Below are 26,924 nucleotides of genomic sequence, written 5' to 3' on the forward strand. Positions count from 1 at the left end.
AAGATCAAGATTGTCTCAGGCTTGCCTTCCATTGATCACTTGTGGACCTACAGCTATTGATGACAGTCTGGGGTTATAGGCTGAGTCTAGGGCTTCCTCCTTCCAGCCCATTGGACTTAGTCGTCATGATGCAGTCAGGGACAGTCCCTGGAACCCAGCAATCCATTCTCACAGCATTCCAGCCCCACGAGACAGAACTAATGGGAGACAAGCCACCCCTCCCTCAACTCTGGGAACCAGGCACACAATGCTACAGAAACTCGATGGGAGAGGCTACAACCACAAAACCATTTACGACTGGTAACATGGAAAAAAAATGTTTATATGTTAAGTACAAAAGGGACATAAAATTGTATGTACAGCAGATAACAACTATGTAAACACACAAAAATCTATGCACAGAAATATCTAGAGGAACATTTAACACCAAAAGATTAACATTGGTAGTATTTGGGAGGCAAAGTGATTCCCAAATTTTCCTTAATAAGCAATAATTACGATTGCAAGGGGGAATAATTTTTAAAAATACTCGACTGGCTGGTGGTTGAGTAGTGCAGTGTCGCTGTCACATACAAATCAATGCTTTGGCCCTGACTCTTAAAGAGGCTGGCAAGCAGCCCCTCCTTACCAACGAAAGCTTGAGCACCTCGGACTCCCACTGAGAGCACCCTACAGCCCCAGGCCTCAGCCTCTCTCCTCCCCTATTACACCTTACCCAGCTTTATCTTTTCTATCCCATCTTGGGAGCCAGCTCTGCACCTCCACGGCCCAGACACACTTCGAACTTTGGACACACAGGAACTCCTGCACAGTTGTTTTCCTGCTGCTGGGTAAGTTGTGCTACTCTGGTTGCACACGTGGAAGTTATACAGCCTTTCTTGTCAACTCAGTTTCTCTGAACGGTTATTCCTAGCATGAATTTTCTACCCTGAAAAGCCACAGGTGGGCAGTCATCAGCTGAGATTATGTGGTTTCTCAAAGTCCCTCCCTCCACTCTGGGAAGGCAGAGCTACACAGTGGGTGGCACAGTGGCAGCTGCAGATTCCAGTCTACATTTAGGAAAGGTGTACGCCTCTTGCCCTTTCAGTCTAGGGAACAACTCAAAAAGTAATTGCTTAAAAAAAAAAAAAAAAAAGTGCTAGTGATTCACAGCCTATCCCCGCTGCTCAATAGAAGCAGAGATGGCTTTGTTTCCCCCCTAGCAGCTAATAGTCCCTTGGGCAAGTCAGAGTCTTGTTGAATCTCAGTTTCTGGATCTACAGGAAGTGCTGCCTGCATACACATATTTGGCTGGAACAGTGAAAAAGCATACCTCGCTCCGCTCTAAGAAGGTCATGCGAGAAAAAAAGGCCATAGGCTAGCTGCAGTTCATCTCAATTAGGGCTTAGCTAGAACCCCTTGATCTCCCAAGAGAAAGCAAGGAAAGCAGCAAGAAAGCAGACATACAAATGGGAGTGACCTGCAACTGGTAAGAAAACGTCAGACAAACTGAAAATGCTCTGGTTCCAGCATCCTGTCCTCAGATGCCACAAGCCAGACAAAGAAGCCGTGCAAGAGTGACTGTCACACACAGAGCATCACCAGGCAAAAAGGGGGCTAATACTGCAGTGAAAGCCCCAAAGTGCGGCTTGAGGAACACTAGAGAATTGCCCCAAGACCCTCACTTAGCTGCCATGGAAACAACAAACACTAGAAGCTTTGCTTCATTCAGTCTCCCAAAAGGAAACAGGTAATAGGGAAGACTTACTAACACTTGTGGCAAACATTAGCAAGGACACAGTCTTTCTCCCAGGCTGCACAACTCCATCTCCTTCAGCTGAACTCTGAGAAACTACAGATTTTATATATAATATATATATGCATCCATGTATGTGCACAGATAGATTTAAATGAAGGTGCACACACTGTGCTAAAATACAAACAGAAGTCAAAGGTCATGTATAAAAAGGCTAAATATAACATATAACACAGGCCTAGAACCAGCTCTTGGTTGGGAGCTGGGGCAAGGGGTGGTCTCCTCTGGACACTATGTACACAATTTGTGATGAGCAGGGAAGGCATCAGTGTAAACAACTCAGACTCACTCCACAATACTGGCCCACAGGAAAGCTGACATAGCTCATGTACAAAAATAGACTACTACCTTGCTTTTGTACAAACAGCTCAGTAGGCACCCAGGATGACTGTGGGTTCACTTTGATGGGGGACTACACCAGCCCACTGTTAAATCTTCCAGCCCTACCCCCTTCCCTCCCTTTCAGGATCTTGGGTTCTTTCCTACCCAACACCCAGAGCCTGAGGTCTCCCTAGACCACCCACCTTCACACAGCACAGCTTTCCAATCTGTCCCTTTCTCTGACTCCAAAATACATGAATTTCTTGTAGTCTGTACATGTTTGGCACCTAAGAAACATGATGGTTGTGGAATAATGCCACAATAACACAGGGAGACCCAGTAACAAGACATGCAGGGTGAGGTGAAGGGGCACTGAACTGCCCTAGCATCTCAAAACCAGAACTGTGGTTTCCCATGCATTTGTGGGGGTGGGAGAAGGGATGTGCAGAATTGACAACTCCACCAGCTCCTCAGCAGCAAATACATTCACAATGGAAGGCGCCTCGAGAGCCCCCGATGTCCTCATCATGAGTCTGGCCACTCCTCTGGAGGAGCCTGGTGCAGTAACAGCTGGAAAAGCTGTGCCTCAAGGAGTCTGTTGCACCAAGAGTCCTTTTGAAGAACCTCAGCAAAGTAATTTCTTTCTTTTGAGCAGCTGTACAGCACATCCATGGAAGGCCAAGTGAAAAGATGTTCTCCAGCCCAGTCAAATCATTCAATCCTACTTTTATCTCAGTCCTCTCTGAGTTTTTGTCCTGCTGGGTACCTCACTGTACAGAAACAGCCACACTGCATCAGGGTCAGTCATCAATGGTGGGCAACCAGAAAGCCTGCAAGGAGAACATAGGTCAACTTTAGAAAGCTCAGCAACTGCTCACTGCTGACGGTTCCCCACATCCCACCCCATAACATCCAAGTGCCCAGCCCCAGCGGTGGAGGACTCTACCGCCTGATGAAACCTCCTGACCACACAGCCCTGATAATCTATGGTGAAAGAAACTCTCCCCTGGAGAATACGCTGCTTCTATTTTCCTCTAACACCCAATAGAGAGGTCAAAGGTCAGAAGGAAAAAGAGGAGTGCTGCTAGGGAGGAGATGTCCAAGGAAACTGGCCTCACTGCTGGTGTACCAGATGACCTCAGACAACCCTTCTCCCAAGTCAGAAAAAATAAGAGGTCGGATTGGATGGCTTTGTTGCATTTCTTCCGACATTACTTTCTTGGTAAAAAAAAAAAAGGGGGGGGGTGGGGAGGGGATGGGACAATGTGCTCTGAGTAGGCCTCATCCCCAAATACCCAGGTAGGTTTAAGAGATCCCAAGAAGAAACTAGAAGCTAAAACTCACTGAGCCTTGTTCTGCTGGTGACATCTAAGAAGAGACAAGGGCCTTACTTAATTCTAAGTGGTGAGTTACAGTTACTTGTAAGAACTGCTGACCAATTCAATATACACCAAGAGGAACGGAGAACTCAAAGTTTTTAGCCACAAAAGGCTAATTCATAATATACGAGGGAGTACAACAGCTATCAAACGTAGCACAGGTGGTTTAGGCATAAATGCAGAGTCCACTGCGAAAACTGGCATGCAATCTCCTGGCAACTTAGAGGTGATCCTAATCCTGAGAATAAAAGGGAAAGGCCAGCCCAACCAGAAACCACAAAATGGGAGCTGAAACAGGGAAGCCCCCAGTTGAGAAGTAAACTTGGGTGCTAGTAATGAAGCTATGTAGAACACAGCTTTCTGCTCTTGTTAAGGCATCTACCACCCCAACTAGAAAGAGTTCCTTAGTGGAAGATACCTGTCATTTACATACCATGTTGGAACATGCACTGGCAAAAGTCATGAACTTGGGGTTGAACTGCAAACAGGTGATAGGGCCTGTGTGTTTACCATCCAACACAGCAACTTTTATACCACTTTCTCCATTCCAAACATGGATCTTGCCATCCTCTGAACCTAAAGAAAATGACCAAAAATTTAGTAAGAGTTCAAAGCATAACAGAAAGATAACTTGGAAAGAGATGTTTGAGGTCTGGAGAGGCCAAGGACCAAGCCCTCAGCAGAAATTGAGAGGGAGAAGAGACAGTGAAGGTAAAGTATTTTGAGAATTGATCTTGACCCTGGTTATTTGTGGGCAAGTCACTTTCGCTCTATCTTTCATTTTCTCACCCAGAAAGGGGGTGGGAAGAATAGGCATTGTGGCCAAAACTGGTTAAGCTGCTGCTTGGGACACTAGCAGCCTGTACTGGCATGCTGGTTCTACTCTACTTCAGATCTAGTTTGCTGTTAATGTGCCTGGAAGTCAGCAGATGATGGCTCAGGTGCTTGGGTCCCGGCCACCCCTTGGCTTCAGCCTAGCCCAGCACTGGCTTCTGTGGGCATTGGGCTTTCAGTTGCTCTGCCTTTCAAGTAGATGAAAATCAATAAAAAAGCATTTTTTTAGAAAATTGAAATTATATACAAAGGGGGTGAATGCTATGACCCTACCAACATCTAGCTACTAAGGTAACTAAATGCAGGGTTACATCAGGAATTCAGTATTACTAATAAGGTAGTGCTTATATAGCTGGTCCAGGGAAAACCAACACTAATGCCAATTCCAGTAAAGAACCCAAAAGTCAGGACGGTATAAAGATGCTATATTCTTGGCATAATGTTCTATATAGAAATCTGAAAAGATCTATTAAACAGATAAAAGGCGCTCACCAATCATAATAAACTGAGAGTCAGGAGTAAATGAAGCCTCCAGCGTGACAGCTTTGCTGTTGGCATAACCCTAAAACAAAACAGAGCAGTTACCTTAATAAAAAGATTTACCTAGGGGCTGGCGCCGTGGCTCACTTGGTTAGTCCTCCGCCTGCAGCGATGGCATCCCATATGGGCACCGGGTTCTAGTCCCAGCTGCTCCTCTTCCAGTCCAGCTCTCTGCTGTGGCCTGGGAGTGCAGTGGAGGATGGCTCAAGTGCCTGGGCCCTGCACCCGCATGGGAGACCAGGAAGAGGCACCCGGCTCCTGGCTTCAGATCGGCGCAGTGCGCCGGCCATGCAGCCATTTGGGAGTGAACCAACGGAGGGAAGACCTTTCTCTCTGTCTTTCTCTCTCACTCTCTATAACTCTACCTGTCAAATAAATTTAAAAAAAAAAAAAAAAAAAAAAAAAAAAAAAGATTTACCTAGAAACGCGGATGGAATATACGCATCACGTTCCTTTCCACGAAACTCTCTTCTTGTCTGCACAATGCCAAGGTTCCAAACATGGCTGCTACCCTTTACAATCTAACCACTATCCCCAATTCCAGTCAAGGAAGCAAGAAAAGTCTGTTATTAGACATTAACTTATATCTGAATTCCAAATCTGGGTCACTTGGTAAGAAGTGGATGTCTCAGAATCCAAAGGGACTAAGTTAACGTGCAGGAAGAAAATGCAAGCCCAGGCCACGGTAACTGGGTAACTGCTGATCTCCACAACTAGCTAACACAACTCTCAGCCCTAGAGGTATGAGCAGATAAACAGCCATGTTTAAAGGCTATAAGCTCACCCCAAATGTATGCATCACCACTCCCTTGAATGCATCAATGAGACGGATGAAGCTGCCATTGGTGGAGATAAGAATGAGCTTGCCATCATTGCTGAACTTAAGTCCTGTCCATTCACAAGTCCGATCGTACTGCATCTTAAAGGTTGCAAATGGCCCCTGCAAAATAGAGAGATATAGCTCCAGACCCAAGGTACATGAATAACTCCTTCTTCCAGAACCAACTCCTATCCCTGTAGGTTCCTTTCTGAGTAGGAAAGCAGAGGATGAAACACTGCTCTGCCACTCTCTAATAAGCTACCATAGATTTCTACCATAGAAAAAGGCTCTTAAAATTTTCAGCTCATCCTCCAAACTCAAAGATTCAAAGGTTTACCTTATCAAAAGAACGAAGATCATAAAGTTTAACCATTTCAGAGTTGACACCTGCAGCAAAAATTAACCCTTCTGGGTCAAAAGAACAAACTGGTTTGCCCTGTAGATGCATCAGACCCTAAGAGAAAATAAAACAGTTAATAAATACTGTCACTATATAATTTACTTTTCCCAGTAAAAACTATGAAAAGGATATGAACAGATACCAGCCTAGCTACTGAACAAAAAATTAAAAAATTAATAACTAAAATGAAACAAACAAACAAAAAAAACCAAACAAGTTGCCAAGCAGATTTCCAGTCAATCCTAACTACACAATATTACAGTTCAAAGACAAATCCCCTGAGGCTAAAAGTTGAAGCTCAAAGGCTCTAGGAAAACTCTCTTTTAAAAACTAAGCCATGGGGCCGGCTCTGTGGCATAGTGGGTAAGGCCACCACCTGCATTTCTGTCATCCCATATGGGCGCTGGTTTGAGTCCCAGCTGCTCCATGTTCAACCCAGCTCTCTGCTAATGGTCTGAGAAAGTAGTAGAAGATGGCCCGAGTGCTTGGGGCCCCTACACCTATGTGGTAGACCTGGAAGAAAGTCCTGGCTCCTATGTTCAGACTGGCGCAGCTCCAGCCGCTGCGGCCATCTAGGGAGTGAACCAGCAGATGTAAGACCTCACTCTCTCCCTCTCCGTCTCTGTAACTCTGCCTTTCAAATAAATAAATAAATCTTAAAAAACAAACAAACAAACAAACAAAAAAACAAAAAAAACACTAAGCCGCATTGTACAATGTGATCTGAACTATATTGTGGTATATGCTTACCAGCTACCTACCAGGAAAACAAGTTTTCTCCCATGTTTAAGAAGACTCTGGGATCCCAGAATAAAACAGCTGCTTTCTCCTTTAAGAAGGAGAGATAATACTGACTACTAAAGAAAATGCCCCCAAAATTTAACTGTAAGGTACCATTACCTGGCAGTTAGGAGACCGGAGATCCCAGAGTCGAATGGTCTTATCTAGAGACCCAGAAATGAAAGTGTCATCCACAGGTGACATAGACAAGGCCACCACCCTGCAATGTATCAAGATAAACAGGAGTTGAGGCAAAACTGGATGTGAACTCTAAACCACTCCACCTACCTATATATACCTTTGTCCCAAACTGCCATGTTAAGAAGTACACATACACAAGCATATCTGGGATAATCAAAGACAACTAGTATAATGAAAAAAGCAACTGAAAGCCTTAGTGTAAATATAAAAAAAAAGATAGTGGAGAAACGGGAACCCTCATACATTTCTGATGGAAATGTAAAATGGCACAATTGCTCTAAAAAACATTTTTCTAAAAACAATTATTATGACCCAGAAATTTCACTTCTAGGTATATACTCAAGAGAACTAAAAAATGTATGTTCATGCAAAAACATATACCGATAATCATACTATCATTCACAATAGTCAGAGTAAACAAAATCTCAAATGTCTATTAACTAATACATAAAGAAAATATACCCTACAGGGGCTGGTGTTACGGTTCACTGAGTTAATCCACTGCTAGGGATAGCCGCCTCCAATATTGGAGTGCTAGTTTGAGTCCCAGTTGCTCCACTTGCTCCACTTCCAATCCAGCTTCCTGCTATTATACATGTGGGAAGGCAGTGGAAGATGACTGAAGTACTTGGGCCCTTGCCACCCATGAGGGAGACCCAGATGAAGTTTCTGGCTCCTGGCTTTGACCCGGCCCAGGCATGGCTGCTGCAGCCAGTTAGGGAAGAAATCAGCAAATGGAAGATCCTTCTCCATCACTCTGCCCTTCAAATAAATACATAAATAAGCTTTACCACCATCACCCACATATATCTATCGCTATACAATGCAGTGGAATATTACTTGACAATAAAAAGGAATGAAGTGCTGAGTCATGAGACAATAAAGAGTAATTTTGGGAACATGCTAAATAAAAGTCAGACACGAAAGGCCATTTAGTATGATTCCATTTACACAGAATGTCTAGAATAGTCAAATCTTTTTCTTTTAAAAAGATTTATTTATTTGAAAGGCAGTTAGAGAGAGGCAGACGTATAGAGAGAAATAGAGAGAGAAGTCTTCTATCCACTGGTTCACTTCCGATGGCCACAACAGCTAGAGCTACGCCGTTCTGAAGCCAGGGGCCAGAAGCCTCTTTCAGGTCTCCAACACGGGTACAGGGGCCTGAGAACCTGGATGGGAAGTGGAACAGCTGGGACTTGATAGGCGACCATATGGGATATCAGTACTGCAGGTGGCAGCTTTACCCGCTATGCCACAGCATCAGCCCCAATAGGCAAATTTTTAGAGACAGAAAGTAGGTTAGTGTTTGCCAAGGACTGGGGCAGTGACTAATGGACACAAGGTTACTCTTTCAGGTAATGAAAACTTCCTGGAATTACACAGTGCTGACAGCTCCAGAATTCTGTGAATTTACTAAAAACCACTGACATATATCTTTTTTAAGATTTATTTATTTACTTGAAAGTCAGAGAGTTACAGAGAGAGAGAAGGAGAGGCAGAGAGAGAGAGAGAGAGAGAAAGAGAAAGAGAGAGAGAGAGGTCTTGCATCTGCTGGTTCATTCCCCAGTTGGCCGCAACAGCTGGAGCTGCGCCAATCTGAAGCCAGGAGCCAGGAGCTGTTTCCGGGTCTCCCATGCGGGTGCAGGGGCCCAAGGACTTCCACTGCTTTCCCAGTCCATAGCAGGGAGCTGGATCAGAAGTGGAGAAGCCAGGACTCGAACCGGTGCCCATATGGGATGTGGGCACTGCAGGTGGCGGCTTTACCTGCTACACCAGAGCACCAGCCCCCATATGTCTTTTTTTAAATTCATTTTATAAATATTTACACAAAAGGCAGAATTAACAGAGAGCAATGGAGAGACAGATCTTCCATCCGCTGGTACACTCCCCAAATGTCTGCAAAGGCTGGAGATGGGCCAGGCTGAAGCCAGGAAGCAGGAGATTCATACAGGTCTCCCACGTGGATGCAGGGGCCCAAGGACTTGGGCCATCCTCTGCTGCTTTCCCAGGCAGATTGGAAGTAGAGCAGCCAGGACTTGAACCAGAGCCCATATGGGATGCCTGTGCTACATGTGGCAGCTTAACCTGCTATGCCACCAGCCCCTAAGGATATACCTCTCAACAGGGACAGTTTATGGTATTGACTATTTCTCAATCAGAACAAGATTCCTTAGCAAGATGTTTGTGGACCCCATCAATGTTCATCACATGAACACTGTGGCCAAGACGCTAATGTGGCATCAGCATCACCTGAAGGCAAGGTCGAGCTAGGATGCTGAGATCCAGTCTTAGAGCTTCTAATCCAGTAAGTCTGGGGTGGAGTTAGATCTGAAGATGTGAATTTCTTTCTTCTTTTTTTAAAAAGATTTATTTATTTGAAAGGCAAAGTTACAGAGAAAGGGAGAGAGAGATTAATTTTCCATTTGCAGGTTTACTCTCCAAACGGATTTAACAACCGGGGCTGGGCCAGACTGAAGCCAAGAGCCAGGAGTTTCATCTGGTCTCCCATGTGGGTACAGGGACCCAAGCATTTGGACCCTCTTCTGCTACTTTTCCCAGGCACATTAGCAGGGAGCTAGATTAGAAGTGGAGCAGCTGGGGCCAGCACTGTGGCTTAGGGAGTTAAAGCATTAAGCCGAAGTTTGCGGTGCCGGCATCCCGAAAAGGCGCCAGTTTGAGTCTTGGCTGCTCCATTTCCAGTCCAGCTCCCTGCTAATGACCTGGGAAAGCAGAAGATGGCCCAAGTGCTTGGGCCCCTGCACCAAGTGGGAGACCCCGAAATCTCCTGGCTCCTGGTCAACGCAGCTCCAACCACTGTGGCCCTTGAGGAAGTGAACCAGTGGATGGTTCTCCCTCTCCCTGCCTCTCTGTAACTCTGCCTTTCAAATAAATAATCTTTAAAAAAAGAAACAAAGAAAAATTCCACACTTGATGTTATGTGATAGATCACAACTAAAACACAGGTACACTAAAAGTAATCAGGCCTATGTCCTTCAGATAAATATGAACCATGAATGAATTTCCTATTGAGATTCAATGGCCTCCCCAATATATTTCAATATATATAGACACATGTGTCAAAACCCAACAAATAAATAAATAAATAAATAGAAATTCAAAGCTTTTGTTCCTAGGCAATTCAGATAAGGGATACTCTGCTATACAAATAACTTACTTAAAATATTTCTTCTAATATAATTCAAACATTTGCACTACTTCTTCAACTTAAAATTTTTAAAGATACTGTTAATAATTAAAATTCCCTGATAAAACTGAAGTAATAATAAAACAGATGAGCAGAATGCATATGGACATGTAATTTTATGTCATGGCATTTACCTCAAGAGTTCAGTGAAGGTCAATCCTGATACAAAGGATCTATGCTGAAAAGTATAGGAAACAAGACCACCCCAACCCTAAAGAAGTTTAACTGTTGGGGCCGACACTGTGGCGTAGCAGGTAAAGCCGCCACCTACAGTGCCAACATCTCATATGGGTGCCATTTCGAGTCCAGGCTACTCTACTTCCCATCCAGCTCTCTGCTATGGCCTGGGAAAGAGTAGAAGATGACCCAGGTCCTTGGGCCCCTGCACCCATGTGGGAGACCCGAAAGGAGCTCGTGGCTCCTGGCCTTGGATAAGCACAACTCCAGCTGCTGCGGTCAATTAGGGAGTGAACCAGCAGATAGAAGACCTTCCTCTGCATCTCCTTCTTTCTCTGTATAACTCTGCCTTTCAAATCAATCAATCAATCTTAAAAATAAAAAAAAAAAGCCTAGTGAGCCTAATCCTCTGCCTGTGGCGCCGGCACACCGGGTCCTAGTCCCGGTTGGGGCGCCAGATTCTGTCCCAGTCGCTCCTCTTCCAGGCCAGCTCTCTGCTGTGGCCTGGGAGTGCAGTGGAGGATGGCCCAGGTCCTTGGGCCCTGCACCTGCATGGGAGACCAGGAGAAGCACCTGGCTCCTGGCTTCGGATCAGCGCGGTGCGCCAGCCGCAGCGCACCGGCTGCAGCGGCCGTTGGGGGGTGAACCAATGGAAAAGGAAGACATTTCTCTCTGTCTCTCTCTCTTTCACTGTCCACTCTATCAAAAAATAAAAAAAAAAGAAAAAGACTTTCTGAAAGAAGCAACACCTGAGGTTTCAAAGACAGCTTTCCAGAAGGTACCACACAGGATGTCATGAAGCCCATGTTCAGAAAACAGCTGAGTTCACCTCGCTGGAGTGTGGAGAGATAATGCTGGGAGAATGGGCCAGAGTCAGAAGAGACAGGGCCTGACTCCAGAAAGATGGAGCAGGCAGATCTGGAAAGCTATTAAGGCTTACTTGAAGGAGGTTGTGAAAAGACCAGAATACTGTAGCAGGATGGTATGCAATTGGAAGATTCATGAGGATTGACAGTAATTCACCTGACAGGGGCCAGCGTCATGGTACTGCCAGTTGAAGACGGCTCAAGTGCTTGGGCCCTGGCCATACATGTCAGAGACCAAGATGGAGTTCTAGGCTCCTGGCTTTGGCCTTGTTCAGCCTGGCTGCTGCGGCCATTTGGGGGAATGAACCAGTGGATGAAAGATCTCTCTGTCTCTCTTCTCACTAACTCTGCCTTTCAATTAGATTAAAAAAAAAAAAAGAATTTCAAACCTGACAGGACTTGAGCTGGAACAGAATGCAAAGGAGAGAACACAGAGTGAAGTGACACATAAGGTTAAACCTAGGTATAATCAACAGATTTAGTAAGTCACTGGATGTAAAGGCAGGGGAAAGGAAGTGAACCAACACATTTTGAGTTGAAGGAATTGGAAGGGTTAGAGATGAAGAAATAGAGAGGCAGAGAGGGAAGAACTAAACCAGAAAATACAATCACCACTGAGAGGGATCTGTCAGGTGGGGACAAAGAAGAGATTTCTATATAGATATGTATTACAGGTAAAAATTGAATCTAGAATTCATGACAGGCAACTACAACAACTCTTAATTATAAACAGTACATTTGTGAGCATTCATTTGAATGCAAACATGCAAAAACATGTACTTGTCATAAACCATTTTTTCCTGGAATTACAATATAACTAACAGTTGCTAACTCCTGTCCTCAGCAACAAAGAAATTGCCTGCCCAATCTGAAATGCAACTTATAACATGGAGTTCTCAGTCCAGCCTCCAGACTTCCGTAACACTCTGAACCATCCTGGGTTATCACACATTTACAAATGGAAACAGGAAGAAATATCCCAAATGATTAAAACTTGGAGGAAAAAACTGGCAAAACTGGGATGAGGGACAGAGAGAAATAGAAAAAGGAAACAGCTTGGTTGATTTAAAAAAAAAATTTTTTTTTTTTTTGAAAGGCAGAGCAACAGGGATCAAAGAGAGATAGTAAGAAAGAGAAAAAGAGATATCTTCCAATCACTGGTTCAATCCCCAAATGGCCCCAACAAGCCAGGCCAACGCCAGGAGCTAAGAACTCTATCCTGGTCTCCCACATGGGTGGCAGGGGCATTTTCCACTGTCTTCTCAGGTACATTGGTGGGAAGCTGGACCCAAAGTAAAGAAGCTGGGACTTGAATCAGTACTCTAACATGGATTACCTGTATCAAAAGTGGCAGCTTAACTCACTGTGCTACAATTCCAGCCCCATTAGACCTTTAAAAATATATATATTTATTTGAGAGGTAGCATCACAGACAGAGAGAGACAGAGAGAAAGGTCTTCCATCCTCTGGTTCACTCCCAAGTGGCCACAATGGCCAGAGGTGAGCCAATCCAAAGCCAGGAGTCAGGAGCTTCTTCTGTGTCTTTCACATGAGTGCAGGGGCCCAAGCACTTGGGCCATTTTCCACTGCTTTCCCAGGCCACAGCAGAGAGCTGGATCCGAAGAGGAGCAGCTGGGACTAGAACTGGTGCCCATAAGGGATTCCAACGCTGCAGACAGAGGCTTAGCCTACTACTATGTCACAGTGCCAAACTTTTGACTTTCAAAATAACAAAAGGGGCCAGTGTTGTGGTACCGTGGGTAACACCATGGCCTATGACGCTAGCATCCCTACATGTATCAGTCTGAGTCCAGGCTGCTCCACTTCCTGCACCCACGTAGGAGACCCAGAAAAAGCTCCAAGCTCCTAGCTTTTATCTGGCCCAGACCTAGCCATTGTGGCCATTTGGGCAGTGAAGCAGCAGATGGAAGATCTCTCTCTCTGTATGTATCTCCCTCTATCCCTCTGTAACTCCACCTTTCAAATAAATAAATTATTCTTAAAAAAATTTTTTTAAAGGTAACAAAAGATTCAGATGCCTGCATTCCATGTCAGAGTGCATGGGTTCAATATCCTTCTGGCTCCCAACTCCAGCTTCCAGCTGCTGCAGACCTCAGAGGCCATGCTTAATGGCTCAAGTGTTCGGTTCCTGCCACCCAAGCAGGAAATCAGGACCACACTCCTGGCCTCAGCCAGCATGGGCCAGCACCTTCATTTAGGGAACAACCAGTGGACCAAAGCCCTCTGTTTCTATCTCTTTGCCTATCAAATAAATCAATATTTATTTGATTAATTTGACAAAGGACAATTTTTTTTTTTGCATCCCCATTAAGATCTTCTAATGGAATATTTTTATATAGCGGTCTGCTGAAATAAGAACTAACTACACTGGAATGCCTCAAACATGCAAACCCTTCTTTCATCAAGTGGTATCTAAGATTTGGTGTTCCTAAATGCCAAATTTAATTTTATTATATAAATCTTCACTTAATACTTTTAATCCACATTCTCCCTACATAATAATAAATATAAAATATACCAATGTTAACTGACGTTTCAGTTTATCTCTGATGCTGTACCCCTACTTCCACTCCCTCAGTAAATCAAGAGTTGACTAAGAACAGTTAATAAGACAAATGCCAAACAGCTGTGAGGAATCAGGTTCAATTCACTAATAGAATTCTCTATTCTTCTATTTTCTAGGTTGCCTCAGGGACAAAAAATATCTACTTCTACAACACTTGGGTCTTACCTTTTGCTATGTCCAGGAAAGTATCTGATATATTTGTTGTCATGCAATGACAGGTAACGAATAGTATCTGTAAGAAGACAAATAAGGTATGATGATACTGCACCATTTACTTTGCTTTTTCATCTTGGAAAGACCAAGTGAAATGAACCTGCTGTATTCCATAACCCAAGCAAGATACGAATACATCATGGTGACTGAATCCTCTCAGCAGTGGAAGAGCAGAGCAGACAGCACATAACTCAAACGCAGCAGACAGTATATAGGGCAGTGTTTAAAAAAATTACTGCTTTACTAACAATCTTTGGTTTCTTCATAATTCCAATGCAACCTGACCTGCAAATATACCATGCCCCTTTCCCTCCAAAAGGGGGAAAAAAAATCAATAGTTTCAGACCTTGGTCCAGTTCCCTGAAAATGGTGAACCTTCAAGAAAAACATTTGGCTGATAAGGAAACAGGTGCAGAAGAAGGAGCAGCCACACTAAACTGAAGATGAGCTGCACATTTTTGCCTAGGGTTCTCCAACAGTATGTTGACCCAACCCTGACCACCACTCCCAAATCTTCAACTGGATACATAATTTACACTGAAACTAAACAAAATGAAAAGTACTGTTGAAAGTTGGGTTAAAAATATCTTAAAAACATTTTCAAAAACGTAACTCATGAAATATACCAACAAGTCATAGCAGTGAGTTTTGACAATATTAAAGGAAGGAATAATGATAGAGATTTGTGCCTAGGGAAAACAAGACAAACATTCTTAAAAACCAAAAGGTTTTTTTCTGAAAAAGTAAGCAAAAAAGATGGTGGTGCTCAGGGAAATAAAAGGTCCAAAAAGTAGAAAAATATCATGCTAAAAAGACTTGGAATAAGAAAAAATTGTAAAGAAACTGGTAATAGGAAATAGTATCGAAATGTACAAACACCAAAAGAACATTCTGAAGGCAAAAAGAACACAGGAATACAGAGGCTGAAAGCACCCAGCATTTTACAAGGGTGCTTTCCAATCAGAGGGCATTTAACCTGCGAAAGGGAACAAGTACTCTATTCGCATTCCCTAGAAAACATCTTTCAACTTCTTGAATTACAACTACAAAGTATTCCTAGTTTTTCTAGTGCTAGGAATTACTCACCTGCCCTAAAAAGAAAAAAGAAAAAAAAGAAAAAAAAAAAAAAAAGACTTCCTTCCCATTACCTGGTTTCCCAGAGATGAGCAGGGCGTCGCCATCCTCTCCACCCCACTTGGTAGCTGTCGCACTGTTCCTGGCAAGGCAGTGGCCTGTACAGTTATCTCCTGTACCGGGTGGTATCATAGACCCTCAAACTGTACAAACTACTACCTCAGCCTGGAATCAGGCAAAAGGAAACGGAGCGCTGGAGGAACTCTTCAGTATGCACTTGAGACAGGAAACGAACATCCTTAAAGAGAGGCCTGGCAGCAAAGCTGCAAGTGCTATACATTTGCCTCATCTTGCACCACATTTGGAGAATCCTTATTTAACCACTCAGAAAAACGGCCCAACAGAAGAAATTTACCAGTCATTCCAATGATCATACAGACATGTTCCTCAGGATCCTAATATTTTATACTTTTATCCAAAAGCATCAACTGCACTGCGTATTTAGAAAAAAAGTAGAAATGATATTACTTACTAAAAATCAAATACAGGCAGGAAAGTCTCAAAAAAAAAAAAATCTGTTAATTTAGAAAGACTTATCACAGGGGCCAACGCTGTGGCGTAGCAGGTAAAGCCGCCACCTGTGGTGCCGGCATCCCATATGGACAGCAGTTCGAGTCCCAGCTGTTCCACTTCCGACCCCGCTCTCTGAGAAAGCAGTGGAAGATGGCTCAAGTCCTTTGGCCCCTGCACCCATATGGGAGACCTGGAAGAAGCTCCTGGCTCCTGGCTTCAGATCGGCCATCTGGGGAGTGAACCAGTGGATGGAAGACCTCTCTCTCTCTCTCTGTTAACTCCAACTTTCAAGTAAATAATAAATAAATCTTTAAAAATAACTCTTCACTCTTCAAAATTATCAGCTTTATTTAAAAATAAAAAGGGGGGTGGCCACTGTGGTACATGGAGTTAAGCCACTGCTTGGGATACCTGCAACCAATACTGGAATGGCTGAGTCCTGGTTATTCCAATTTTCAAATGCCATTTCCTGCTAATATTAATATGCTTGGGATGCAGCAGATGATGACCCAAGTACTTGGATTCCTGCCACCGATGTGGGAAACCTAGATGGAGTTCCTGGCTTCTGATTTCAGCCAGGCCCAGCCCAGGCTGTTGCAGCCAGCTGGGGAGTGAGAGAAGATGTAAAACCTCTATCTCTGTGTCTCTCCCTCTCTGTCACTCTGCCTTTCAAATAAATAAATCTTTAAAAATAAATAAATAAAAAGGGATAAAATCCGGATCTAAAAAAAGTCACTGGAACCAAAACGACTAATGTCAATACACTGTCCTTTAGGACACAGCTCATAAATCATTAGGCATACGCTAAAACTTTCCTTAAATCTATATATTTTGAACAGGAAGGTCCTATTGCTCACAGCTTGATATTTCAAGTATTCTTTCCTTTTTTGTTCTGAAAGCATTCTTTCAAGTTTCAAGGAGTAAAAACCATAAATACAATTAGCTGTTTCCTTTTTTCACTTCCCACTCTAATCTGGAGACTTCAGTTCTTCAGAAGTGTCAGTGGCTAGCCTCCAGCATTCCTTCAATCATAACAATGTAATAAGCATTACTACCATTATGGGAAAATATTTAAACTAATCATAACCAAAGCAGAAGTAGTCACAATATTTCACGAACTATTTAACAAAAGAAACCATGACCAAAACATCCGAAAAAGAAGGCTTACTTACCGTCTATTTTGTTTGAGCTGTAAACAACTGTGTTTGCTGCATGAGTATATCTGATGAGATCCACGCCATATTTCTTACTGTACAAGGTTCTCTTTGGTCTGATGAGGAAATGGACAGAGAAAGAAAACCATCAAAATCCTGGGCAGGCATTGTGGTGCTGAAGATGGGATGTCCATATCCCGTACAAGAGTGCTGGCTGGAGTCAGAGCTGCTCCACTTCTGATCTAGCTTCCTGCTAATGACTCCTGGGAGGCAGTAAATGATAGCACAAGTGACTGGGGCTCCCGCCACCCACGTGGGAGACCCAGATGGAGTTTTGAGCTCTTGGCCTTGGCCTAGCTGACCCCTAGCGGTTCCAGGGATTTGGGGAGTGAACCAATAGATGGAAAATCTCTTTCAAGTAGATGAAAATAAACATTAAAAAAAAAAAAAAACAAAACAAACAAAAAAAACCTGCCATCACCAAAATCTGGCATTGGTATATAAAGAAAAGTACCTAAATGATGTGGCGAGGATGAGTATTCTTGTTCAGATCTAACACTAGAAAGACACAGAATTTCTTCCAAAAGAAAGGAAACAACAATCAATCAAATACAACAGCCACCTAAAGAAGACTTTCACCTTTGAAAAACTAATGCCAGCCGGCGCCATGGCTTAACAGGCTAATCCTCCGCCTTGCAGCGCCGGCACACTGGGTTCTAGTCCCGGTCGGGCGCCAGATTCTGTCCCGGTTGCCCCTCTTCCAGGCCAGCTCTCTGCTATGGCCCGGAAAGGCAGTGGAGGATGGCCCAAGTCCTTGGGCCCTGCACCTGCATGGGAGACCAGGAGAAGCACCTGCCTCCTGGCTTCGGATCAGCGAGATGTGCCAGCTGCAGCGGCCATTGGAGGGTGAACCAACAGCAAAAAGGAAGACCTTTCTCTCTGTCTCGCTCACTATCCACTCTGCCTGTCAAAAAAAAAAAAAAAAGAAAGAAAAGAAAAACTAATGCCAAGGTTAGGAGGTAGAAGTAAATCTAGGGGCTTAATTCAGTCTTTACTATAGTGTTTGAATGTAAGCCTTGAAAAAAAGAAAAGTATAGCTTTTGGGAAGAAAGGCACACAAAAAAGTCATTATTTAAATCAAACAGCGATATGAAAATATATCAAAAACCCAGGAGCCCAGAAGTTTTCTTAAACTGTTCACTTATTACAATACTTCTTCAAAAAGGCAATGATTTATCAAAACTGAAACTAGAGGCAAAACTACTTGCCTTCTGTAATACAGTATAATCTGTTCTGGCAAAAGCAATTCATCTTCCTTAGCCTACTGGTCCAAAGCATTTGATGAGATTTTCAGAAGGCAAGCCTAACTCTCCCTAGCAAAAGTAGTCAATGGCTCTTTCATTTGCACTTTAATGTAAAATTACACATCCAAGCTAGAGTGTCACCAATCCATTTGTTGAAGCTCCTTTAATGTTTCTTTCCCAAACGCTGAAGATCAAGATAAAACTGATCCCATAAAATATTAAACCAGGGGCAGGCATTTGATGCAGCAGCTAGGAAACCATTTGGGACATCTACATTCCATATTGGAGTGCCTAGGTTCAAGTCCCAGCTCCATTTCTCATTCCAGCTTCCTGCTAATGCAAACCCCAAAGTAGGGGGTGATGGCACAAGTGCTTAGGTCGCTGTCACCCAATGTGGGAGGCCCAGAATGAGCTTCAGGCTGTTGTGGGCATTTGGGGAGTAAACTAGCAGATGGAAGATCTTTTTCTATTTTTCTGTGTCTCAGTGCCTTTCAAATAAAATGGAAGTAAATCTGGGGTCATATTGTGGCACAGAAGGCTAATCCACTGCTTTCAATACTGTCACTCCATTATCACAGTGCCAGTATGAGTAAAAGCTACCCAACTTGCCATCCAGCTTCCTGCTAATGTGCCTTGGACAGCAGCAAAAAAAAGTCACCGGGCCCCTGCCACCTATGTGGGAGACCAGGATGGAGCTCTTTGCTCCTGGCCCAGATCTGGCTGTTGTAGCTATTTGGGGAATGAACCAGCAGATGAAAGATCTCTCTCTCTGTGTCATTTTGTCTTTTAAAAAATAAATAAATGGGCTGGCGCCGTGGCTTAACAGGCTAATCCTCCACCTTGCAGCGCCGGCACACTGGGTTCTAGTCCTGGTTGGGGCGCCGGATTCTGTCCCAGTTGCCCCTCTTCCAGGCCAGCTCTCTGCTATGGCCCGGGAAGGCAGTGGAGGATGGCCCAAGTGTATGGGCCCTGCACCCGCATGGGAGACCAGGAGAAGCACCTGGCTCCTGGCTTCGGATCAGCACGATGAGCCGGCCGTAGCGGCCATTGGAGGGTGAACCAATGGCAAAAAGGAAGACCTTTCTCTCTGTCTCTCTCTCACTATCCACTCTGTCTGCCAAAAATAAATAAATAAATAAATAAATAAATCTATCTAAAAAAAAATCTTTACCCAAATACTGTCACAATACCACTTTTATCAGACAAAACTAATTTTTTTTTACCTCTGAAAATTTATGTAAAACTAGATGAGAAAGCTAGAACAACTTTTCAAAATGCACCAAACAAAAAAACAAGAAAGCCTTTAAAATAATGTTCTACAGTCAAGTGTTAGGAAATTCCAAAATCCTGTACCACGGGTTATGAAAAAGAAAAGTTCACCTTCTCACTATAAAATCTTCTTGGAACCTAAACAATCCAGACAACTCAGGCAGCTTCCAGGAGTCAATCACTGGCACTTTCAATTTTTTCAAATGTCTATGAGGCCAAAGGCTTCCCTACATAAAACCTACTTCCAAACAAGACTTCTCACTACAAACACACACACTGGATTTTCCACAATCTTACTTTTACTGAAATAGTATTACAGCACCTCCAAAAAAGATCAGCAAACACTACTTTGTCAAATTTATTGTTCAGGATCCTCACATGGGGTTACTACATGGTAACTAGTAAGAGTCAAGTATGCCTGAGTGCACACCTGCCCTCTAAAGATAATATCAATGGAAGTTTAACCCATCTTTCAGCCTATCTGCAATGGTAAAGACAGAAGCTGAACAGCTAACGTTAAAAGGTATAGTGGAAGGAAAATTCAGATCTAGCCCGTATGTTTCAAACATCCAAAACACTAACCTGTGTTCCAAATAACAGAAATCTGTTACTTCACTCCCTTTCCTAGTTTAAAAGATTCTATGTATTACACCCATTTCAGGATCTTCAAAGTCTATGAGCAACATTTTTCAGATATACTCTCAAAGTATGATTCTGGTAATTAGGTATGAACAAAGGAAACACTACTAAAGCCTTCTCTTTGAGTAATTTGCATCACCTACCACAAACAATATTCTTTATAGTCTTCCAAGATGAAATTTCATTCAATGGACGAACTCCATTATAAAGTTTAAATGAAAAGCTGGAAAATACTAAGCATAAAAAATCTTGTTTTAGTCCTTTCAATCTCCCAAATTCTAAAGCACAATCTTGTGAAAATATGATGCCTTAGAAACACCATTTTTCCTCTGATGTTGATCTATACTAGTGGCAAAATTTTTCTTTACATTATCACTAAGAATTATGGGAGCTAAAGGAACTAATACCCAGTGGACTGACTTGACCAATGACATATACCTGGCTCACAAGGCTAAACCAGAACCCAGGCTCCTACCAGACCACATTCACTTGTCAGAGATCACAAAGAAACAAGATCACAATGAACTGATTAGAGAAAATTCAAAAGAGCCCAAACTATAGTACCAATATTAAATTCCCTAATTTAGAACTTGTGCTCTGGTGATATAAGAGAATATCTCAGGACCAGTGCTGTGGCATAGCAGGTAAAGCTGCAGCCTGCAATGCTGGCATCCCATATGGATGCCCGTTCAAGTCCTGGCTGCTCCATTTCCGATCCAGCTCCCTGCTAATAGCTTGGGAAAGCAGCAAAGGACAGCCCAAGCCCTTGGGCCCCTGCACCCCATTGGAGACCCTGAAGAAGCTCCTGGCTCTTGGTGTCCATCTGGCCCACCTCTGGCCTTTGCGGCCATTTGAAGAGTGAACCAGCCAATGGAAGATTTGTCTTCTCTCGCTGTAACTCTGTTTTTCAAATAAATAAAATAAATCTTTAAAAAAAAAATGTCTTTAGGCCGGCGCCACGGCTCACTTGGCTAATCCTCCACCTGCGGCGCTAGCACCCTGGGTTCTAGTCCTGGTTAGGGCACTGGATTCTGACCCGGTTGCTCCTCTTCCAGTCCAGCTCTCTGCTGTGGCCAGGGAAGGCAGTGGAGGATGGCCCAAGTGCTTGGGAGACCAGGAAGAAGCACCTGGCTCCTGGCTTTGGATCAGCGTAGTGTGTAGTGTGCCAGCCGCAGTGGCCATTTGGGGGGTGAACCAACGGAAAGGAAGACCTTTCTCTAACTCTGCCTGTCCAAAAAAAAAAAAAAAGTCTTTGTACTTAGGAAATCCACATTGAAGTACTCTAGGATAAAGGGACTTGATACACCTCCCACTTATTCTCCAATGTTTCCGGGGAAAAAATACATACATGTATTTCCTTACAGAATGATAAAGAAAATGGGGAAAAATGTAACCAGTTTTTGGATCTTATGGGAGTTTTTCCAAACACTGTTGTTTCTGTAAACTTGTAATAATGTAAAATTGCAGCTCAAATGAATAAGCTGCCCTATGTCATAAAGCTGGCATTTTATTTTTAACAAGACTTCAAGCCACTGCCATCCCTCCCCACAAGTTATAACTATGCCACATCTGGAGACAAACTATAAAGAAATGCTGTGGAATGTTATTGTAACCTTCATTTCTTTTGAAATCCACCTCCATGCAAAGTTCCCCTGCAGAGGTTCTTATCTGTGGACAAGCACTAAAGATTTCAAGGTAGCCAACTTCAAATTCCTTCAAGCTCCAGAACTCCACAGTCGGGACCCCCACCACAGATTTAAACATTACTCCCTCTTTCAAATAGAGGCCAGCCCTGGAGGAAATCCACCTATAAAATGAGTAACGCTGACTCAAATAACTAAGTAGCCATCAAGCTAAGGACTCCCTAGTCCCCAAGGACCCTCACTGCAGACTTCTCTTCCACATGCTGCAGGCAAATTCAGAGCCAGTTACGTAATACTTTCTCATAGACCCAGTGGGGGGAAAATTGGTAAGATTATTATAGCTCAATCCAAAACAGTATTACTTTGGATAATCAAAATCACAAATGAGGAGGTATGTTCCAAAAGAAAGACATCAGCTTTCTTCAAAAGAAAAAAAAAATTCAAGTATTTAATTAACTTGTCCTATGTAACAAAATAAGTCTGAAAAACCAGTAGCCACAGAATTAACCAACCATCCTCAGGCCTGCTAAGGGAAGGTGGTGAGGGGAAATGAAGTGATTCCATAGCGGTGAGGGAAGCCTGACAAGGTCCCCAGCGGAAAGGCAAAGCAGTGCGGTGCTGTTAAGATTTTGCAAAGAGATGCAGGTGTGGTGGGTCTCAGACGACTTGTGACATCATTAAAGTTTCATGAGCAGAATGGGAATTTTGATCATTCCAAGTGGGCCGTAAAGTGTAAAAAAAAAAAAAAATGCATGAGGATAAACGGAATTGTTCTATGATGCACGCTTTGTTTTAACGGGAGCTCCCATTCTGATCGGGATGGGTCTCGGCCAAGTTCATTTGTGTCCGGCAAAAGAAAAAGTTTTCAGGTGTTGCTTTTTTTAAAAAAAAAGTTCACTGTAAACGCGCGGGCACTGGGTCTGCGGGACTTGGGGAAAAGGCTTCGAGCAGGAAGCAAAGGCCAGGGGGCTCAAAGAGTCACCGCAAATAAATCCTGATAGCTAAGGACTGCAACCCACGCGGAGCGGCGGCAGAAAGGCCCGCGAGGCGGAGGGGCCGAGGCCGGGCGCGGTGCCAGGACTGAATCGAGGTCACCGCGCAGAGGGCAGAGAGCGCGGCCGCCGGCGACCGAGGCTGCAGTTCTGCGTCGAGGCCAGAGCCCGCCAGCACCCTGGACAGTCTGCGGGGGCCGGAAAAAGCTACCTGCTGGGCTCGGGATGCACCGACAGGGCGTTTAAAGGTCAAGGTCAAGGTGGGGTCTGGCAAGCGATGCAGAAGCGCCCGGAGCAGACCGGAGACATACAAAATAAGAACGCTCTTATCACTGTGACTACCATCATTTCGAAAGAAAGAAAGAAAAGGTCTCCGGATGGCCACGGGGTAGCGGCGCCCGTTGGCAGGAGCGAGTGCCAAACGGGCTGAGGGCCGGAGTCGGCACGCAGCGTGGGCCCCCGGAGGGAGGGAGGGACCGGGCCCCGGGCGCCGCCGCACTCACTTGCCCTCCTGGCAGTCATAGAGCACGATGGAGTCGTCGTCGCTGCTCGAGATCACCGTCTCGCCGTTGGGGCTGAAGTCAAAGCAGTTAATCTTGTCGGAGTTCTCGCGGAACACCTTGGCGACGCGGAAGCTCCGCAGCACGCTGTCGGTCAGCTTCATGGCGGCGGCTGCGGGAGGCGGCGGCGGCGCAGGGCCGGGGCGGGGCCGGCGGCGAGCGGGCGGGCGGGCCTGTGAGCGGCCAAGCCGGGCGGGGCGGGCGCCGCGCTGGCGGCGAGCGGGAGGGCGGCCGGCAGCCGGGCTGCCTCTTCCTCCTCGTCCGCCTGCTCAGGCGACGCTTTTCCGCCTGGGCCGTGGGGCCTCGCAGACCGTTCCTCTCCCCGGTCGCTTCACGGACAACCGGCGCGGCACCGGCTCATTGTGTCCGCCATCTTGAGGCGACAGGCAGAAGCCGAGGGCGAGGGGCCTCGGCGCGGCGCACGCCGGGAAAGGGGGCGGGGCGGGAACGACGGCGCGAGGCGGGGATGCGGGTGGTGACATCAGCGCTGGCGCTGGGGGGCCCTGAGGCCTGGTTGCGGGAGGTGGCAGTACCCAGGTGGGCTGAAGGGGCTTAAAGCTGTGGACGACAAAGCCAGGGGTGCCCCGCGGCCAATGACCTTTCGTGCAGCCCCCCCCCCGAGAGACTCCGGCGCCCAGACGCAGGCCTCACGAAGTAGGTACTGTGGGCTGGTTTGAAACCCCTCTCTCTAAATGCCTTTGAGGCCCTCCTTTAGCTTGCAGTTCCTGTATCCCCACTTTCATGACTGCAAGTCAATTACTTACTAAAGATAAACTCATTGAAGGGAGTGCCACACAGGTCAGTCAGGTCTCACAAGACCCCACATCACCTCTATAATTAGCATCCTCACGCCAGGCTCCATTTTGAGACCTTTCACAGGCCCTGATCCATCAGTGATAACCGACTACCTGTGTAAGCCTGACAGGCAGGAGCCCAGTTGCCGTCATGGCATTCTCAGAAGAACGCCCTGGCCTCCTGCTGCTGACCAAAGAAAGCCCCCTGCGGCACCAGCCAGAGACACACCCATGACCTGGGCATACGCTCTTCAATCCCACTTTATTTTTAAAGATTTATTTATTTGAGATGCAGAGAGAGAGAGAAGTCGTCCATCTGTTGGTTCGCTTCCCAGATGGCCACAATGGCAGGACCTGGGCAGAGCCAGGAGACTCTTCCAGGTCTCCCATGCAGGTGCAGGGACTCAAACACTTGGGCCATCTTCCACTGCTTTCTCAGGAACATCAGCAGGGAGCGGGATTGGAAGTGGAGCAGCTGGGACTCGAATTGGCACCCAAATGGGATGCTGACTCCACAGTTAGAGGCATGACCTACTATGCCACAGCGCTGGCCCCTCAATCCCTTGTGGGGCAGGCTTTTGGCCTAGCAGTTAAGATGCCCAGCTGTCTGTGTCCCATATCAGAGTCCTGGCTCCAGCTCCTGGTTGGCAGCTGCCTGATTTTGCATACCCTGGGAGGCAGCTGTGATGCCCAAGGAGTTGCGTTCCTGCCACTGATGCAGGAGACCTAGACCTAGACCTAGAGTTCCTGGCTACCAGCCCTAGCTGTTGTGAGCATTTGGGGAGCCATGTCTGTCTCAGTCTCTTAAGAAATAAAAAGATTGGCCGGCGCCGCGGCTCACTAGGCTAATCCTCCGCCTTGCGGCGCCGGCACACCGGGTTCTAGTCCCGGTCGGGGCACCGATCCTGTCCCGGTTGCCCCTCTTCCAGGCCAGCTCTCTGCTGTGGCCAGGGAGTGCAGTGGAGGATGGCCCAAGTGCTTGGGTGCTGCACCCCATGGGAGACCAGGAGAAGCACCTGGCTCCTGCCATCGGATCAGCGCGGTGCGCCGGCCGCAGTGCGCTACCGCGGCGGCCATTGGAGGGTGAACCAACGGCAAAAGGAAGACCTTTCTCTCTGTCTCTCTCTCTCTCACTGTCCACTCTGCCTGTCAAAAAAAAAAAAAAAAAGATTGACCATCTGCAATCCCTCAAGGAACAGGAATTTAGCAATAGCTGCTCAACTCTTTGCTCTGCTCATTACAAAATAGATACCTACTTTTTTTTACTATGCCAGTGTCAGCGATTTCCTTGCTACTCATCCTGTGAGATAACCCGGGTTTATTTGGGTTATCTATATATCCGTATATCTGTTATATGTCTACATCAGATATACTCCTAAGTGCCAGTTCTAAAGGTGAATCAGGTAACCTGATTGTAGGCAGGCTTGACCATTCTCACAGCACTAGCATAGAGAACTTCCATTTATTACTTTATTGATGTATAATATACAGTAGACTGTTTTGATTTTAAGGGAATGAATTTTTTCATTTGCATATACTATAAACTCTTAGGATCATACCCTAGAATTTTCTTTTTTTAATTTAATTTTTAAAATTTTTTTGACAAGCAGAGTTAGACAGTGAGAGAGAGACAGAAAGGTCTTCCTTTTCTGTTGGTTCACCCCCTAAATGGCTGCTACGCCGATCCGAAGCCAGAAGCCATATGCTCCCTCCTGGTCTCCCATGTGAGTGCAGGGCCCAAGCACTTGGACCATCCTCCACTGCCTTCCCGGGCCACAGCAGAGAGCTGGCCTGGAAGAGGAGCAACCGGGTCAGAATCCAGCACCCCAACAGGGACTAGAACCCGGGGTGCCGGCACCACAGGCGGAGGATTAGCCAAGTGAGCCGCAGCACCGGCCCCTAGTTCTTTATGCTTTCTTTAAAAACTGTTGAGGAGCCGGTGCCGCGGCTCACTAGGCTAATCCTCCGCCTTGCGGCGCCGGCACACCGGGTTCTAGTCCCGGTCGGGGCACCGATCCTGTCCCGGTTGCCCCTCTTCCAGGCCAGCTCTCTGCTGTGGCCAGGGAGTGCAGTGGAGGATGGCCCAAGTCCTTGGGCCCTGCACCCCATGGGAGACCAGGAGAAGCACCTGGCTCCTGCCATCGGAACAGCGCGTTGCGCCGGCCGCAGCGCGCTACCGCGGCGGCCATTGGAGGGTGAACCAACGGCAAAAGGAAGACCTTTCTCTCTGTCTCTCTCTCACTGTCCACTCTGCCTGTCAAAAATAAAAAAAAAAAAAAAAATTAAAAAAAAAAAAAAAACTGTTGAGGGGGTCACTGGGTCATTTCCTAGCTACTCCTCTTCCAATCCAGTTCTCTGCTATGGCCTGGGAAAGCAGTGGAAGATGGCCCAAGTCCTTGGGCCCCTGCACCCACGTGGGAGACCCTGAAGAAGCTCCTGGCTTCTGGCTTTGGATTGGTCCAGCTCCAGCTATTGTGACCATTTGGGGAGTGAATAGTGGATGGAGGGCCTTTCTCTTTGTCTCCTCCTCTCTGTAACTCTATCTTTCACATAAATAAATAAAATATTAAAAAAAAAAAAAACTATTGAGGGGCAGACACTAAGCTGAGATACCCCTGGAACCCTGTGAGACTGCAGGTGATAGCTCAAGTACTTAGGCCCCTGCCATCCACATAGGAAACCTGGAATGAGTTCCTGGCTCCTGGATTCAGCCTGGCCTTGCCCTGGCTGTTGTAGGCGTTTGGGGAGTGAACCAGTAGATGGAAAATTTCTCTCCAAATAAAATTTATAAATTTAAAAAGATT

The 26,924-nt window shown here is 45.5% G+C and overlaps 1 protein-coding gene across 1 annotated transcript; it reads right to left on the reverse strand.

Annotated features, from left to right (window-relative positions):
- Positions 1-301: 301 nt before the first annotated feature.
- Positions 302-23,475, reverse strand: WDR82 (WD repeat domain 82). The gene is made up of 9 exons (XM_062201024.1): positions 23,270-23,475; positions 16,938-17,035; positions 14,071-14,137; positions 6,990-7,089; positions 6,027-6,143; positions 5,654-5,809; positions 4,822-4,891; positions 3,929-4,071; positions 302-2,946 (listed from the first exon to the last, which is right to left on the reverse strand). The coding sequence occupies exons 1-9, from the start codon at positions 23,428-23,430 to the stop codon at positions 2,917-2,919; spliced, it is 942 nt and encodes a 313-aa protein (XP_062057008.1). The 5' UTR covers positions 23,431-23,475; the 3' UTR covers positions 302-2,916.
- Between the last annotated feature and the right edge of the window lie 3,449 nt (positions 23,476-26,924).

The sequence above is a fragment of the Lepus europaeus genome, chromosome 9 (assembly GCF_033115175.1).
Source record: "Lepus europaeus isolate LE1 chromosome 9, mLepTim1.pri, whole genome shotgun sequence".
In the NCBI taxonomy this organism is placed as follows: Eukaryota; Metazoa; Chordata; class Mammalia; order Lagomorpha; family Leporidae; genus Lepus; species Lepus europaeus.

Excerpts from the sequence above, each read along its gene's own strand:
- WDR82 (XM_062201024.1), bottom strand. The coding sequence starts at position 23,430 with ATGAAGCTGACCGACAGCGTGCTGCGGAGCTTCCGCGTCGCCAAGGTG. Across the intron at positions 14,138-16,937 it reads CAGCTCAAACAAAATAGACG|ATACTATTCGTTACCTGTCA; the intron begins GTAAGTAAGCCT and ends GTCTTCTTACAG. Across the intron at positions 7,090-14,070 it reads TTTCCTGGACATAGCAAAAG|GGTGGTGGCCTTGTCTATGT; the intron begins GTAAGACCCAAG and ends GATACATTGCAG.